The sequence below is a fragment of the Rattus rattus genome, chromosome 11 (genome assembly GCF_011064425.1).
Source record: "Rattus rattus isolate New Zealand chromosome 11, Rrattus_CSIRO_v1, whole genome shotgun sequence".
NCBI lineage: Eukaryota > Metazoa > Chordata > Mammalia > Rodentia > Muridae > Rattus > Rattus rattus.
In genome coordinates this window covers 69,277,951-69,294,799 of record NC_046164.1, presented here as the reverse complement: position 1 = coordinate 69,294,799, position 16,849 = coordinate 69,277,951, and the positions used below count along the sequence as shown (strand labels likewise).

Here is a 16,849-nt window from a genome sequence, read left to right as displayed (position 1 = left end):
TCTGGCACAAACCTGAGGACTAGCAGCTGCCCCACCCTGCCAGTGCCTTGTCAGAGGTCCCTTTCCGGATGCTGGAAAACAGGTGCATCTCTGGAGCAGCAGTGACAGGATGCTATTTCAGTGTTCCAGGAAGGGCTTGGCCCTGCCCTGCCTTGGCCTCAGGGGTGGTAGCTGCCATGTGACCCTCTGGCTTATCCCTGGGAGATGGGTCAACCACAGAGGCCATGACTCCACTCCTCCAGCTGCCACCTGAAGCCTCTGCGGTGCTAGGCCCAGCCTTGGAAGGAGAGCTACTGGCACTTCAGGAAGAGGCCACTCCATGGGGCTGCCTGGAGGAGGGACAGGTAAAGCTCAGAATAGCTTTGTGTTCACACCAGCCAGCCGGGGAGGAGGACTCAGATTCTGGCTAGAAGGAAAAAATCTTTGCGACCCATGGATGAACTTGGAGGGTGGAGCTCGAGTGAAGATAGTGCTGTCCAGCTTGGTGTCTTGTAGTTATGGTGAAAGCCAGCACTTATAGGTGCCTACCATATACAGGCTTTGGGTACTAACAGCGTGTGGGGTGAGGTGGGTGACCCCATATTATAGATGAAGAAATGGAGACTCACAAAAAGGAAGGCCAGCAAGACTGGACTGTAGCACCTCTCTGCCCTGTGTTTAGAATGGCATTGCTGGACCATGGGCTTCTTCCTCCTCTCACTTCTGTCCTCCCTTATTTGCTCATTTCATTAAAACGGTGGTTACCAAAGGGGTCCTGCTGTTTCCCAGGGGACTCTGAGCAATGTCTGGAAGCCTTTGTGATGGTCACAGCTGGTGAAGGGGTACTTAGCATATGGGAGGAGGGGTCAGGGCCCCAGTGACCATCCTATGTACATGCCCCGCTGCATGGACAGTTCTGTCAAGGAAACCAGCCACTAAGGAATGTAATAGGACTGCCCCTTCTTTTGGTACGGGCATGGGGAGTGCGGCATAGCATGCCTCTGAGATAAAAGCACTGAGTCTAGAGGGCTGTGTGGTAGAAGGCCCTGAAGGGTAAGCATGGTGAGAAGAGACAGGTCTGGGGGCTCAGAGAGAGGGGATGATGGGAAACAGTTGGACCAGCATAGAGGACTGAGATGGCCTGGAGCTGTACAGCCTTCCGGGTAGCCAGCTCTGGCCAGGCTTCTGTCTCCACTCACAATTCTCCCCTGGCCTCTCATGAGTGGTATGGAGCCTCGCAGGTCCCTGGGGAGTGTAATCCAGGTGTCCCTCTCTGGTTTTCCTGCCTGATCTGCAGGGTCTTTCCAGCAGCAAGGACCATAGCCCACATCCTTGCTCCCTGGATGTTGGCACAAAAAAAACACACTTGGTATTTGTCTTTGGTCAGTGCTGTGGTGAAACACCAGAACCAAAAAGCAACTTGGGGAGGAAAGGGTTTATTTGGTTTACACTTTCATTTAGCTATTCATCATGGAAGAAAGCCAGGACAGGAACTCAAACAGCTCTTGGAGGCAGGAGCTATGCAAGGTCATGGAGGGACGCTGCTTACTGGCTTGCTCCTCATGTCTTGCTCAGACTTCTCTTTTATAGAACCCAAGACCCCTGCCTAAGGATGGCATCACTCACAATGGACTGGGCCCTCCCCCATCAATCACTAATTAAGAAGATGTCCTACAACCAGATAATATAGAGACATTTTCTCAAATAAGGTTTCCTCCTTTTAGATGACTCTAGCTTGTGCCAAGTTGACCTAAAACCATTTGGTATAATATTGCAAAATATTGCCCAAAAGGAAGGGCAATGGCTACCACACCAGATGGCCCAAGGAAGGAGGGCTCTCTGAAGGCCTCAGGGCCGGCTGTAATGGGGTTGATGGCTGGACCCTTAGCCCCTACTTCCTCCTATTGTAAAGATACTGTGGAACCTGGGGCAGGGGACCATTCACTTCCTAAATGGCTGTCTCCTCTGTGGGAGCTGCCGCATTCAGGTCTCCCATGGCAAAGAGCAGACAGCAATAGCGAAAGCACGGCACCGTATCCCGCAACTGCAACCCACACCGCTGCTCCTCAGAGGAAGAAGCCAAGAGAAGACTATGGCGAGCTGGCATCTGCTAAGGCAGACAGCGGCAGGGCGGATGCCATTCTATTTATGGGAAGTTATAGAAAGAGCTGAAATGTAAAAGGCCAGATAAAAAAACTGGATAAATATTCATTATCTTGGATTGGGCAACCGTTTCTTAGAAATGACTCCAAGAACATAATCTATGGAAGAAAACCCAGAGGAAAAAAAACCGGAGAAATCAGGTTTTTCTCAGCGCTAAAACCATTTGTGCTGCAAAGAGCCCTGTGAAGGAGTGACGGTGAGGACAGTGAGGACAGTGAGGACGGGACCCGACGGTAAGGGTGTGATGCGGTACTGCTCAAAACTGTCACAGATGACAGCCAGAACAGTTGGGCGGAGGGACCTGAGTCTCCAAGGAAGACATCAAAATGTACTCAGCGTCACCAACCAGGGACAGGCCAGTCTAGATGGGGTAATATCTCATCTCCATTAAGAGGTTGAAGATAGGGGCTGGGGGTCCCCAGGGTTGAAGGTGAAGGTGGAGTTTAGGACCCAGTAGAGAAGAGACCATGCCCTGAAGTAGTTAGAGCTGAATAAAGCCCTTCCTCAGAGATCTGCAAGCTGTGAAGACAGGGCCTCCCAGGGCAGAAGGGGCCTCTACACCAGGAGAGGACATACTGTGTATGCCACCTCACTATGACACCCAGAGCTAGAATAGCCACCAACAGCAAAAGGCACGGGGGAGGTCATGTCCCTTAGTCCTTGCTGCTCTTTAGGTCTCTAACAATAATGAGCTTCTCATGTAATTACAAGGTATTTTTATCGCTATATCTCCGGAAACTGGCCTGGCCAAGACTGGTCACGGCAGGCTGGCAGGCTGTGATGGGTTGTTGGTGCACCCTAGCCAACCTTTATCATCCTTGTGCTCTGTGACTGGATCCTACTGGCACGAACGAGTTGCCCGGAAGCCTGCTTCTGGCCTGTCAGAGCCTCAGCCCCGGGAAGGGGTCAGCTTTCCAGGTTCCCAGTCAGCAGTTCCGATCTCAGCTTTAATTAGTTGATCAGGAAATGCCTTCCCAACAGTAGTCTTCCTTAGACCTGCTGAGGAGGGCATTAGAAGAGACAAGAGGTCAAGGGGAGGGAGCCTGAGGGAGGGAACCAGCTCCTTCAGGGAGACACCAAAGCCCACCCCTGCCCTGCCTGTCTCATGCTGCATATCCTTGCTAGGTTATAGAGGCCTTCTGAGCCTTATATCCCTTAGATGACCGACAGGTAACAATGCCTCTTTACACTAGTTAGTGGCAAGCCAAGCTGAGTGCTAACTGTGTGTACACACCCAGCAGGCTCATTTGGAACTCTGGTGTCATCCGATGACCCCAGACAGCCTGCATTGGTGATGAGCTGTTTGCTCAAATCCATTGTGTTTGTTCAGGCTGGCCTTGAACTTGCCGGGTATCAGAAATGGCCTAGAGCTCCTGATCCCCCTGAGTGCTAGGATTACAGGTGTAAGCTACCACTCCCAATTTATGCAATGCTGGGGGTCGAACCCAGGACTTCATGTATACTAGGTAAGCACTCAACAAACTGAGCTTCCTTTCCAGCCCTGAGCTGATGATTCTAGTGCTACCGATTTGGGTGTGTCCCGAGTTGGGCCCCTCGTGACCCTACTGCTTCGTGTTGGCCTCAAAGCCAAAGGTTCCTGGGCCATTTGGACTACATGAAAGCTCACATCTGGTCTAGCACTCCCACCAGGACGGATCTTGTCTCCTAGTCACCCATCTAACAGAGGCCTGTTGGCAGGTCCCACTCTAGGACATCTGGGGAAATGGAGAACTGGTTTAATCAGACGTCTGACTGTACCTTGTGGGGCTCTGAGCTAGTTTGTGGTGGAATGAGCCAATATTAGACCTAGCTGTTAGGATACGATTGATTGCTCCAGATGGACTTCCTGTTTCCTATTAGGTTTGAGGAGCATCTGTGGGCATCTGCTGCTGCTGAAGCACAAGGTGATGTGACATGGGGACACACACTGGGCGGAAGCCACCACAGACCTTCTGCATGGCTTGGACACCGATGATCTGGATGGGGGCGGATGCCCACATAGCCCTGATCTACTGGGTGCTACTGTAAGAGCAGTTACCATGGGCTCTAAAAACTCAGAGTCTTCTGGCAATGAAATGCCATCCTGTAGAGATATGGGTGGCCGACCGTTTGATCAGCTGCTTGAGGGTTCAGGAGTCAGGAGCTTTCAGGCAGCCACAGCTGATGTTCACTGGAAGCCATGACCAGATGAAGAGTCTACGGCTGGTTCTTGGCTGTTTTTCCTTCCCAGATCTTGCCTCTGGAAGAAACCGGCCCATCATTTCTTCCTCACCAGCCCTCACTATGTGCCAGCCCCATGTAGCCACCATGCTCATATGGATATTTCCCATAATGTGTGACCATGGGCGGATCACAAGGGTGCTTTCGGCTCTGCTGTGCCAGCACCGTGCATCCCTCAGGGGGTGTGCAAGGTTCCTGTGGCTCTGCCGCCAGGGGTCACATAGGAAACATTGGTGTGCTGTCCCACAAGTCCTGGAGGTTAGAGTCTGAGATCTGGGTATGGGCAGGAGGGAAGTGCTGCTGGGGCTGCTGGGTGGGGCTGAGTTGGTGGAGTCAGTGGGTAGCTGGAATCATTTGTGAGTGACCCCATGGTGTGTGAAGGTTCTGTGGGAGGGTCTGCTGGGGGGGGAGGGGCTGGCTTGAGTGTGGCTGCTGTGGACAGTGGATGATGCTGCCCTGTGGGCTCTGGGCATTGATGTGGAGCTCAGCTGTGCTCGGCTGACAGACAGTTATTGGAGATCTCCTGATTGCTCTGAATTGTTTCTTTGGGGCAAGGAAGCCACAGGGTATGAATTTCAGCAACTTAGGTCTTTTGGGGAATGAAAAGCTCTTTGCAATGAAGCAGCACCTAGGTTGGTCTTGTGTATGCTCACCCATGTCTTAGGGACACATTCAGCCACAGATGTCCCCAGTGTAGAATCCTTGCACAGTTCCCAGTGACTTGACTTGACTGGGGACAACAAAGGAATGAAGAGAAGAAAAACCCATACAAAGACAGAAATACTGGGTTTGGGTGGGCTGGGCTTTCTCATAGAGAACCCTTAGCACCCCAGGAGCTCCGTGTGTTTACTATTTAGAGTTGAACAGAGAGGTGGAGTTATTCCATACAGATGAACAAGGAGGCAACAAGGAGACAAGGTTATCATGTACAGATAAGCAAGGAGGCAGAATTATTATATACAGATACATAGGGAGGCAGGTTTATTACACAGATGAACGAAGAGGCAGGGTGTGTGGTATACAGTTGAATCAAGGAGATGGGGTTTAGCGGATGTTGATAGGAGTAGTCTCTGTAGGGCATCGGTCTTCAGGCTGTAAGCATCTGGGGGAGAGACAGCTATGGCGGACATTTTCTGCCCACCCTATCAACTCTTTCACTTGGAGGGCTTTTGCCACTTTCCTCTGAGGCTGAGGTTTTGGTTCCTGTCATGGCTGTGCCTGGGCTAACAGCACGCTCTCACTCATGACTCCACACACTTAGGGTTTCCTCCACTGCCCACACCCTGGAGGATCTGCTCCAATCACTGGAGACCCTGCACTCTTCCAACCCCGTCCCTGAGCACCCACACACAATGGCAACCTGTTGCCCATGTCCTGCAACACAGAGCAGGCTGTCTTCTGCCAGCTGCCATGGCTTTGGCTGTGTTCAGGGCTCCTTCAGAGTCCTTCAGTGTCCTTCCTGAGACCCTGGGACACTCACTAGTTGACATCATATGCTCCTGGAAGGGCATGGGTGTAATGGCAGAAATGGGACACAGACAGGCCCGTAGAGGACCATGTGGTGACCCAGACCAGCATGGAAAATGTGCTTGCTTCTGTCCCAGAAGGTACCACCCGAATCCCCAAAGCCTCCATCTCATGTCCCCTTTAGTGGCCTTCCTGTCATGCTGCTGTGTCTGCCTTCAGCCCAGAGCCTCCTCCAAGCTCACTGTCACAGGACCATCCGAAAGGGAGAGACAGACTTAGACACCACCGTGCTCTCTGTGGGTGAGCCAGAGCCACAGGATACTCACAAAGATGTCTTATCTTTAGAACATAGAAGATTCAGGAATCCCTAACCAGCTGTTCGTGCAACCCACAAGCTGGGAGACTCTCCAGGGCTGCCTTGGCCCTAGCTTGGGCTGACCCCACCTCCCCTGCCCACTCCTACTTCTTTCTACTCTGAAAAAATAGAAAATGTAACCACCTGGGCTTCTGGCCTCTGGAGTCCAGGGACCCCTGGTGTTTAGACAAAGATGGAGCTGGGCCTTTCTCTACCTCAGTGGGCCCTCAGAACTCCCCAGACTAACCCCACCTTGCAGGTATGTATAAACAGAAGCTTTGAGAGCTTGGCCATTTCTCTAGTGTCATGCAGTGCCCAGCTGGAGTCCAGTCGAAGGGACAAGAGGTGGGGATTGCAGTGGATTCCTGTAGGTGTTGTCCCCACAGATGGAGTTAAAGGGCCCCACAACCTGTTTTCTTTACTCTGCCAAGGCTCCCCGGTGTTGGGGCTTTATTGTCACAGGGCTTAAGTGTAAGTAGTCACAGCCCGGTGCTGTGACTGATCCCTACCACTTGCGTTGACGATTTCAGTTATTATCACAGTAAGAGGTTGATAACTACCTATTAGAGCCCATCTAGAAATTACAGAGCAACGATCCTGCACACTTGTGTTTAGGTCTTGGGTGGAGCAATTCCTTTTGATTGACAGAAAGGGCAGAGTTCCCAGCATGGCTTTCCCCTCTTGTCACATTCTGCATTGCTGTAATAAATGCACTAGGACTGCTGGGACAGACTTGTACTGATACAAGTCTCTATCAGTAACATGACTGGATCAGGGTCCACACTAGTGTCCTGGGTTCTGTGGGTTTGGACAGATACAGTGACATGCGTTCACCATCCCAGTGAAATCAGAGTGCTGCTAGGGTTTCCCAGTTCATTCTCCTCTCCCAACCCTAAACTGACTATGTAGACCCGATTGGCCTTGAACTCACAGAGATCTGTCTGCTTGGGCCTCAAGTGCTTGCACTAGAGGCCTGCACCGCCTCACCCGGCAGCCACTCACCAACTGTCACCAGGTTTGCCTTTCCCAGAAAGCCATAGTGGAAAACATGGGCTCCCATATTTCCTCGTTGGTTGCTTTCCCTTGGGGACATGTGTTTAAGGTCCCTCTGTAGCTCTTCAGGGATCGGCATCCGGGTCTACTTAATGCAAAGTCACCTTCCATGCCTGGGAACTTCTCCACACCCCTGCTGGAGGCACACAGGAGGCTTCTTCTGCCTCGTCTCAATTCCTAGTCCATCATGGCAGGCTTTGAGCCAGGGCCTCAAGGCTGTGATGAATCTCACTTGATTCCTTCCAAGGCTTTCCCTGTCTGGGATGATTGACAGACAGACGGCAGTGACTCTCTAGCATGCAGAACTCATGCACGGGTGCCCCCCCCCCATGCAGTGAGGGCTGAAGGCCTGCCAGCCTGGGGAGGAAATCCCAGCGGATTCTCCAGAGGCAGAGCCACAAGGAAGTGTGAAGGTGGAGGAGACAGAGAGATCGCAGGTCCAAGGAGTCTGTGTCCAGGAACGACAAGAAAGCTCAGAAGTAGCCACCAGCTGTGACCCTGTGAACCAGGGGTGGCAGGGGACACTGGAGATTGAGAGGCACTGAGAAGTGAGCATGGATGCCCAGAAATGAAGCTGGCACCTGATGATGCTGTGAAATGCTGATGCATCATCAGCTTGCCCTGGAGACACAGTGGATGCTCCACTTTGGACCAAGCAGACCAGGGTCCTACTCCATGGCCCTGCTGACTACAGGCTCTAGAACAGCCTCCCCGGGAGTAGCCTTCAGCCCTGTGAAGTCCCTTCCTCCCAAATCAGACCTCAGTGGAGCAGGATGTAGGCTTCCAGGTCTTATGTGATGTCTTTTCCCCAAATGCAACCCAGAGAGTGGCCCTCTGATGGGACAGCCGTCGTCGGACCCCTGGCGTGTACCTAGCCAAAGTCACGGATAAGCAGCTATGGGGATGATTCTGAATCACCAAAGACATTGCAAAAATAATCCTGTGTCCTTTGAATCACAGACCCTGGTATAGGCCTCCGGGTTCCACTATGCAGGCTCCCTCACCACCCTCTTCTGATTGGTGCTTCCAAGGCTTGGCATGGCTGGCCTGGCCCAATCAGCTGCTCTTGACCTCAGGTTACTCTCTTGTGAGGTAGGCACCAGGCTGGCTTCATGGGCGTGTCAGGAGGGTTGAACAGACATCTTTGCACCCCGTGGGTCTGGAGCTAAGCAGAATTTTAAAAAGAAGACAGCAGGCTACACTGTTGTGCTCCCTGATGACGTAACTTCACAGAGTCTGAGCTGGAGCCAGGGAGGGGGGAATCTGTGTCCAGCTCAGCCCCAGTCAAGCAAGGAGAACAGGAGACGCCTGCCTCAGAGGCGCCTGGGCCTTTGTTGGTTTGGTTTGGATACTTTGTTAGTTGGAAAGATTGCTTTTTCTTAACAGTCGTGTGCCCCTGGCTGCTAGGCTGTCTTTGACCTTCAAGGACAGCTTGTTCAGCTTTTGCTCTGGGCACTTCTATATTTGGAGTGGTTTTAGGAGAGGCAGGGTCACTGGATGAGCCATACCAGAGCCCTACATCCTGAGTCCCCCTCCCTCTGCCTCTATCCAGCACCCTATTCCCCCATAGATGTCTGATGCAGCATAGGACAGTTGGGGGACTCTGTTTTCCCAGTGCTCTCCTGCCCGTCTGACTGTCCTGTTTCAGAGCCTCGAGTCATCTGCAAGTAGCTGGAGATGGCAGCACCCTACCTGCTGCTGTGAGAAACAACGTCCCCTCTAAGCACTGACAGGGGGTGGGGGGAGAAGGAAATAGGCAGGCTGAGCAGTGCTATGGCCTCTCCATGGGTATACTTGACCTTGCAACTCAGCGACTGCCCCAGATTCTAGGAATGAATCCCACTAGGGGCAAAGGCCCACATGTCGAATCGGCAGCCAGCTTGAAAGGGAACAAGTAGAGCTTTCTGGCATGCCTTTCTTGGGAGGCCCATTCGTGGTGCAGATCTTCCTCTGACCACCAGAGGGCAGCACCACAGCCATACCCACACCTCCAGGGTGTTCTAGTGGACAGGGTGGGGTCTGGTCAGCAAATACACATTCTTAATATAGGTCTTCCCTCAAATCAAATGCATGTCCAGTAACTTGGGAACTGGTGCTAGGAATGAAACCCAGGTCCTCTGAATGCTAGGCAAGCACCCTGCTACTACTGAGCTACACCCAGCCCCCACATATTCCAGAAAGAGAGAGAGAAAAAAAATGAGTTGGTCAGTGTTGTGGAACACTTCAGTGTTTGCTGGGCTGGTTGCTAAGAGAATCACTTTGCCCTTGATCCAGGTTTCCCCCAGGACCAGGGGTTGTGAGCAGAGGGTGGGTGGATGGAAAGGACAGATGGAAGGACAGATTGAAGGCAGAGGGTGGGTGGATACGCAAGGATGGATGGAAAGGCAGCGAGAAGATGGGGTGGTGGGATGGTGGAGTGGCGTGGACAGGAACTCTCTCAAGGTCACAACCCCACAAGAGGCATAGCACGGACTGCATCCCAGGCAAGTGTAACCCCATAGCCCATGGGACCCCAAATCTGAAAATGACTTCTTATTCCTCCTGGCCTTGAGCCAGATTTCCGCCATATAATCCCTGCCTTGTCTGAGCATGAGAAGATGCTGCCCATTGTCCTTTGTGTCCTAAACTGGATGGACATAAAAGTTCTGGAGAGCCACCCCACCCTCCCTCTCTGAGCTACACAGGACCAGGGTGACTCACAAGAGCCCATATCCAGCCATGCACAGCTGTGTGCGACTCCAGCTGTGCTACCAATACACAGCTGAAAGGACTGGCCACACCGAGTCTCAAAATCCAGCCGAACCAGGGGCCCTGGCACTCTGGCCTCCTACCAGATTTCCATCGTATGAATCTGTGTCTCTGATCCAATTCAGTAGGGAAGGGACAGGGTGGGTTGGTGTGCTAGAGGTCCCATCATGGCCGAGGTACTGAGAGGGTGTGGGGACAAAGGGGAGGTGGCTGCATCTTGTCACTGCTGCGGGGACACCACTGTCACTGTGGTCATCAGAGTGACATAGGTCACAGAGGGTGCGAGAAGTTCTGTGGCAGAGAGAGGGCAAAGTGAGGCCCAGGGAGGATAACAGCCTGGGTAAGCTGAAACACCACCTCAACTGATGGATGGGTTAGGGGCAGTTTGGCTTCTTTGGCTGGTCCTAGGTAGGAGGCGGAGGCAAAGGTCAGGCGGCAGCCTTGGGTGAGCAGTCACATCCTGGCCTCGTTGAATCATGCTCCATGTGGTTTAGCCCCTGGGCTGTTACTGGAGAGAGCAACTGCCTTCTGCATGGCTGTCTGTGACCCAGTGGACCCTGGTTGTGTGGTAGATGGAGCTGGGCTCTCTCAAGAGAGAGCTGGCATGTGGCTGCAGGCTGTGGGTCCCCACCCTGCATCTCTGGTCCCTGGACATGTACAGACGTTTGTTCTCAGTGTGATGCTTCAGACAGTGGTTGGCTAAGATTACCCTTGTGAGCTGATGTGGTTAGTGGTGGGTCCTGCTTACTACAAGGGAGAGGGGCAGATGGCTGGTGTGCTCCATCCTGTCCCCTCCATCACTTGCCTGTGTCCTGTGACTGCAATAATGAAGGTGAGAAGCGCTAGAGGATTGGGCAGGTTTAGAGCTGAGGCTGTGACTATCGGAACACTCACCTCACTTTCGCTGACTTCTGGAGATGCCAGCTCTCATGGCTCATGGTCCTTCCTTGTCAAGATGGGCTATACTGTACCTCTCTGACAGGTTCCTTAATCACATCTCCAAGAAATGCCCTTTGATGTCATCGAGCCGTGCAGATCAGCCAAGGACCTTTCCTTTGCTTCCTCAGCCCATGTCTAAGCTCCAGAGACCCCAAGTCCCATACATAGTCATAATGTCCCAACGTACATCCAGGTACATTGGCTGGATAGAAAGGTCTGTGCATTGCCAATTGTGCGGCCTATCTAGGTCAGGTCCTAGTAATCCCTCCCCTCTGGCTGCAGACCCACGTGAGATCCCTGAGGCTCTTGGCTCTTTTGTTCCTCCCGTCAACTGGTTTTTCCTTCAGGCTAAAACTCGAGAGTCTCTGGACACTTTCCAGATACAGGGCAATTGAGGAGCAGACCCAAGGCTGCCACATCATGACCCAGCATGCTGGGAGCTGACATCTGCAGATGCTTTAGCAGGCAGTGGGGAGGGTGGATGGATGGTTATGTCTGGTCCTGGGACCGTAATGTAACCCTGGCTCTTGAACTCGTGGTTTTTAATGCCTCCTTCAACAGCCTACCTGGCGGTGGCTGACTCTCAGGGGACACTAGCAACGTTTACTCCCATGTTTTAGAACCCAAAGGAAATGTGAAACTGGCCCTCAGCATTGCAACTGCTTTTGAAGAAGAGGCTAAGGGACTCAAGGCTGAAAGACTGCCAGGTTCTCTGGAAGTGATGCCACTCTGAGACTCTGGGTGACAAAGTTGTACTAGGTGAATGCAACAAGGGTTAGCTGCCCTTCAGGAGGGGACAGGAGTGGCCTTGCCACTCTAGAGACATGTTGGGGCATCATAGCTATGTACACAGAGATGGGGATAAGACAGCTCACTGGACAGCAATCACAGAGTCCACGATGGGTTTACCAGATGGTCTTGGCTCTCAAAACTGTCACCTGTCATAAACCTGAGTGTCACTTGATCCCAGATGGAAGGAGGGGATGGACTACCACCTTATGCCCCATGGCACCAGCACTGTGGGTGGGGGATGCTGGAAAGCCTTCTGCTTGTTCTCCCTGTGCTGAATACCCCTCCCTTTAACCTGGCTCCTTTCTCCCTACAGTGTCGCAGCCCCAGGCTGCTCATGCCCCACTGGAGAAGCCGGCCAGCACTGCGATCCTGTGTAATACCTGTGGGAATGTGTGCAAGGGAGAGGTGCTGCGGGTGCAGAACAAGTACTTCCACATTAGGTGCTTTGTGTGCAAAGGTGAGTGTGTATCTGGCCCTGTGCTTGGCCACATAGTGCCCCAAATGGGCTTCCCAGCCACCCTTCTCACTCTTTCTTGGTCCAGAAAGCTCTCTGGACACACCTGAGCTTCTGTAGAGTTTTGAGTCATTTGGTGTGACAAGGGAATCATTGGGGAAGGGGGTGGGGGTGGGGGGGAGACTCTGGGTCTGTAGGGGCAGATGCATGAGGCTGGCCCAGAATCAGAGAATCCAGTCCTGGAATCCCTGGGTCACTACACAGAGTGTCAGTGATCTTTGCTGGCTGTGTAACATCAGTAGTTGGGGTTCAGGGAGCTTGCTACCCTAGATGCTACATCTCTCATGCGAGGAGTACTGAAAAAGTTCTAAATTAAAGCCCTCTCTTTTTCTTTGAATATAAAAAGTAGCCAGAAAATACAATGGTTTTAAATCAAGAAGATGAGAACAAGAGGGGCTAAAGCCTCTCCGGTGGATGTGGATGGTTTTAGAGCCTTCTCCTCTGCCCTGCTTTTCACGGGCATGCTGGGGACCAAGCACATCTACATCCAACACCCCAGAAATGTGAGAAAAAACTACCTACAGGGTCCAGTGGGTAGGGCCCACCCACTGGACATGGCATCCAGACTCAAGGAGCTGGCAGCATTAAAGGAATGCTGGTTTGGAGCCCTGTGCACTTGGCCCCAGGCTTGGCAGTGGTGATCACCTGGGCTGTATGGGGACTGGTACTGCCTTCACCACAGGGACCCTCAATGTTAACTTTACTGCTTGGATAGAAAGAATAGGAGCCTAATCCTTGGGATATGGAGGCTCACAGCAGAGTCCAGAGGCTTCCAGAAAGGAGTCCACAGAGGAGATACATTTGACTGTGATTTGAAGACAGAAATTTGCCAGGCAAGAGCAAGGCTGCCCTAGGTAGTAGGCGACACTACCAAGTCAAATGTGGGGAGGGGCTGGTGGCTGACTTCAGAGAGGGAAGATGGGGCTAGGAGCTTCTAGGGTTTTGATTTCAGGTTCCCCATGGCCCCTGAACCTGTAGACATTCCTGGGTATTTGTTTATGGTGCTCCTCTCCCTCCACACTGGTCCTCTGGCTCAGTTTCTGTCCTGGTGTTTGAAGAGAGACTTTCCTGCAGAAAGGGCCACCCCAAAACACTCTTGATCTTGTCAGCTCTGCATGATCAGCCTCCACAGGAGAAACATGGTCTGTGGGGTAGTGACGGGGTTAGCCTGAGCTAGCTCTTACCTTATTCTTGGACCTGGAGGGATTTGCCTTCAGCTGAAGTAAACACTAACCTTCAAAGTCCTTGCCTCAGGACATAGGGCAGTTGGCTTTCATTGTTGCCTCAAGAGTCACAAGGATTGAGGGAGGTCTAGGCATCTTAGACATCTTGGCCCTGATGCATTCTCACAATGACACCCCGTCTTTCTAGTCCTTCCCCACTATCACACATGACAAAAGCAGCAGAATCCTTTGTGGCAGTGACCCGAGGGTGATGGCTAGGGCTGTTTGGGAAAAGAAATGATGATGAGGTACTTCTCTCCCAGGATAGCTAGGAAAACCCATGCCTCAGGCTCCACAGAGTGGGCATGAGTTGGAGGTTACGGAGCCATCACACAGAGTCTGTCATTTCACACGGTTCCAGACCATCCCTCCCCAGGGGAAAGGACACATTAGCTCTGGGGAAGCTTTTCTCCAGAGAACAGCAGCCACTTTCTGTAGCCTGACCGCAGAAGCCCAACACCTATAGAAAAAGCTAGATGTGGGCGTGCATCTGTAATCCAGTGCTAGTGGGTAGGCAGAGACGGGAGGACCCCTGCAGCTCACTGGGAAGCCAGCACAGCTGAATCTGAGAGACACTGTCTCAAAAACAATATGGAGGACAACTTGAGGAAGACACCTGGTGTTGACCTCTGGTCTCCACACACACATGAACACGTACAAATTGAAAGAAAGAAAAAAGAAAGAGAGAAAGACAGATAGACAGACAGAAAGAAGGAAGGAAGGAAGGAAGAAAGGAAGGAAGGAAGGAAGGAAGGAAGAAAAGAAAGATTCCAGGAAGCGACCTTGACCCCGCCTTCACACCCATTGCTGCTAACCCCTGTGTTCCCCAAACCCTCCAGGCCTCTGTGAACTTGATCCTTTTCAAACTGTAACATGATAGAGAGGCATTGTCTCCATGAAGGACTTGGGTTACTGGTGAAGTTGGATTTTTTATTTTTAGGAGCAGAGGTCTGAGATGTCACTATCTTGGGGTGACCTTGGAATCCGTAAGGCAGCCAGAAACTAGCAGGAAGCTGAGGGCCAGGAGCCAGTGGAGTCTTTCTGTCTCTCTGCTGTCTGTGTTTCTTTCCCTGTGCTACAGTGTGGCTCACTCCAGGCTAGGTCTCTGCCCCCTGCACACTTTCTCCTTTAAGAACTGACCAGTGCTGTCACAGCTGTGACAGGCAGACATAGCCCGGAGTCAGCACCCTGAATATTTGTGGCACTGTCTTGTCTCCAAGGCACTGCAGTACAATCCTGTGTGGCTCTGTCAGCCCCATGGCCTGGTCTTGCTGAAGGGACATTTGTTTGATCTATGGTGGGACAAGATTAGACCTTGGGTTTCATTCCCAGACTGGGTGTGGAGAAGGAATCCAGCATGGCTCCAGACTGGCATCTAGCCTTTGGTAGCCGTGATGGCAGTGGCAGCCACAGGCTGAGACAGTGGGCCATGAGGATGTATGAGTCTAGCTTTAACATTGGCATTCCTCTATGCATGCATCTGACATGGACGGCCCCTCTTAGTTTATACCAGCAGCCACGGCTCTGAAAACGGCATTGTGGTGGAAACTCCTAGGCTGTTCCATCTGAGACACTGAGTGGCTCACTCGCATGTGCTTCTGGGGCTAGAGGGTTTGAGGAGGGGACACACTGTGTCCTCTGAAGTCGATTGGGGCCCACCAGCTGTTGGTGACCAGTAGTCCCAGGGTGGACACTTCAAAGCACAGCCTGCAAGTCTTCTCTGCTCCTCCACTAGGTTCAGCAATCTCTGCCCCCTGGGGCTTTGACTCGCAGTGAGTCAGTAGGTTCTCCTACTGCTCTGGGTCTGGCGTTTCCATACTTTAAGAGTCAGGGGTTGAGGACTGTGGGAGCCCAGATGAAAGGGGAGGCAGTGGGAAGTTTCCCTGTGGACTTGGGGACCAAGTAATGGCTCACTTGTCCTCCATTGGGATCTTCAGCCCAGAGCAGAATGTAGAGTGTAAAGATACCCAGTGTCTGTCTGTCTATCTCTCTCTGTCTCTGTTTCTGTGTCTGTCTGTGTGTGTCTGCCTCTCTCTATCTCTGTTTCTGTGTCTGTCTGTCTGTATCTGTGTCTGTGTCTCTATCTGTCTCTCTGTCTCTGTCTCTCCTCTCTCTCTCTCTCTCTCTCTCTCTCTCTCTCTGTGTCTCTTTGTCTGTCTCTGTCTCTGTCTGTCTCTGTGTCTGTCTGTGCCTATCTGTCTCTGTCTGTGTCTCACTCTGTGTCTCTGTCTCTGTCTGTCTCTGTCTCTGTCTGTCTCTGTCTCTGTCTGTCTCTCTGTCTCTCTCTCTCTCTCTGTCTCTGTCTCTGTCTCTGTCTCTCTCTCTCTCTCTCTCTCTCTCTCTCTCTCTCCCTCCCTCCCTCCCTCCCTCCCTCTTTCCCTCCCTCTCTCCCCTTCTACCACTGGAACAGCTTAGAGGGGCTCACAGGATCTCAGAGGCCAATGAGCCTCATCACATCCTAGCAAGGTTGGGAAGCTGGCCCTGTCTCATTTTCTCGGTGCTTCTTTCTGGAAGCTTCTATACTGAAAATGCACTTGACTCCATGCTAGCAGAGGAGCTTGTGCCTGTCCCTTGAGCCCCATCCCAGGTATCCTTAGCTATTTGGATTTGTCGAAGCTTGCATCAGGTGGGCTGGGGTCACTCCACTGACCCAGCCTTCCATTCTCTCCACAGCATGCGGCTGTGACCTGGCTGAGGGTGGCTTCTTCGTGAGGCAGGGTGAGCACATTTGCACACGTGACTACCAGCGGCTCTATGGGACTCGCTGCTTCAGCTGTGACTGCTTCATTGAAGGGGAAGTGGTGTCAGCGCTTGGGAAGACCTACCACCCTGACTGCTTCGTATGCGCTGTCTGCAGGTAGGTGGTCCAGCCTCTGCTCTGCCAGCCTCTACCCCTCCTCCTAGCACATCTATCCCCAGCCCTGGATCCCCTCCATCTTCACGCATCTGCACCTCATTCAAGCCTTCTAGCCTCCCTAGGTCAGCCCCACCACAGTCCCTTATCCCTTACCTGGGCCCTTCCTCCTACCCTTGGCCATCTACCCAGGCCCCAGCTGCCCCCACCCAACCCCACAGCATACCCTGGCTACCTCTTGTCTCCAAGGCAGCCATCTCAACCCTGTCCTTGTCCTTGTTCTCGGCTCTACTCTTTTTAACATTGCTTCCTGACATGCCTGCCCAGGTATTAGTCTGACCCTGCCCTCCCATTCCCACAGGCCTAGGCTCTACTCTCCATGTCCCAACCTGCAGATGCCACACCTCTATCCACAGAAGCCTCACATATTGCTGTCCTCAAATCTACCTAGCCACTGTCCTGGTTCAGGACTCCACATGTGACACTGTCTCGTCCTCTGCCTCATCCTCATCCACCTCAGTCTGTCCCCAGCACCTCTGAGA

The 16,849-nt window shown here is 52.5% G+C and overlaps 1 protein-coding gene across 8 annotated transcripts in view; it reads left to right on the top strand.

The window, feature by feature from the left end:
• The window catches only part of Ablim2 (actin binding LIM protein family member 2), a 124,909-nt gene that overhangs the window by 27,175 nt on the left and 80,885 nt on the right, over nucleotides 1-16,849 (top strand). For all 8 annotated transcript variants that reach the window (XM_032917141.1, XM_032917136.1, XM_032917138.1 and 5 more), the window contains exons 2-3: nucleotides 12,030-12,173; nucleotides 16,127-16,310. In XM_032917141.1, the coding sequence (XP_032773032.1) occupies nucleotides 12,030-12,173; nucleotides 16,127-16,310 (328 nt within the window). The remainder of the gene's footprint in view (nucleotides 1-12,029; nucleotides 12,174-16,126; nucleotides 16,311-16,849) is intronic.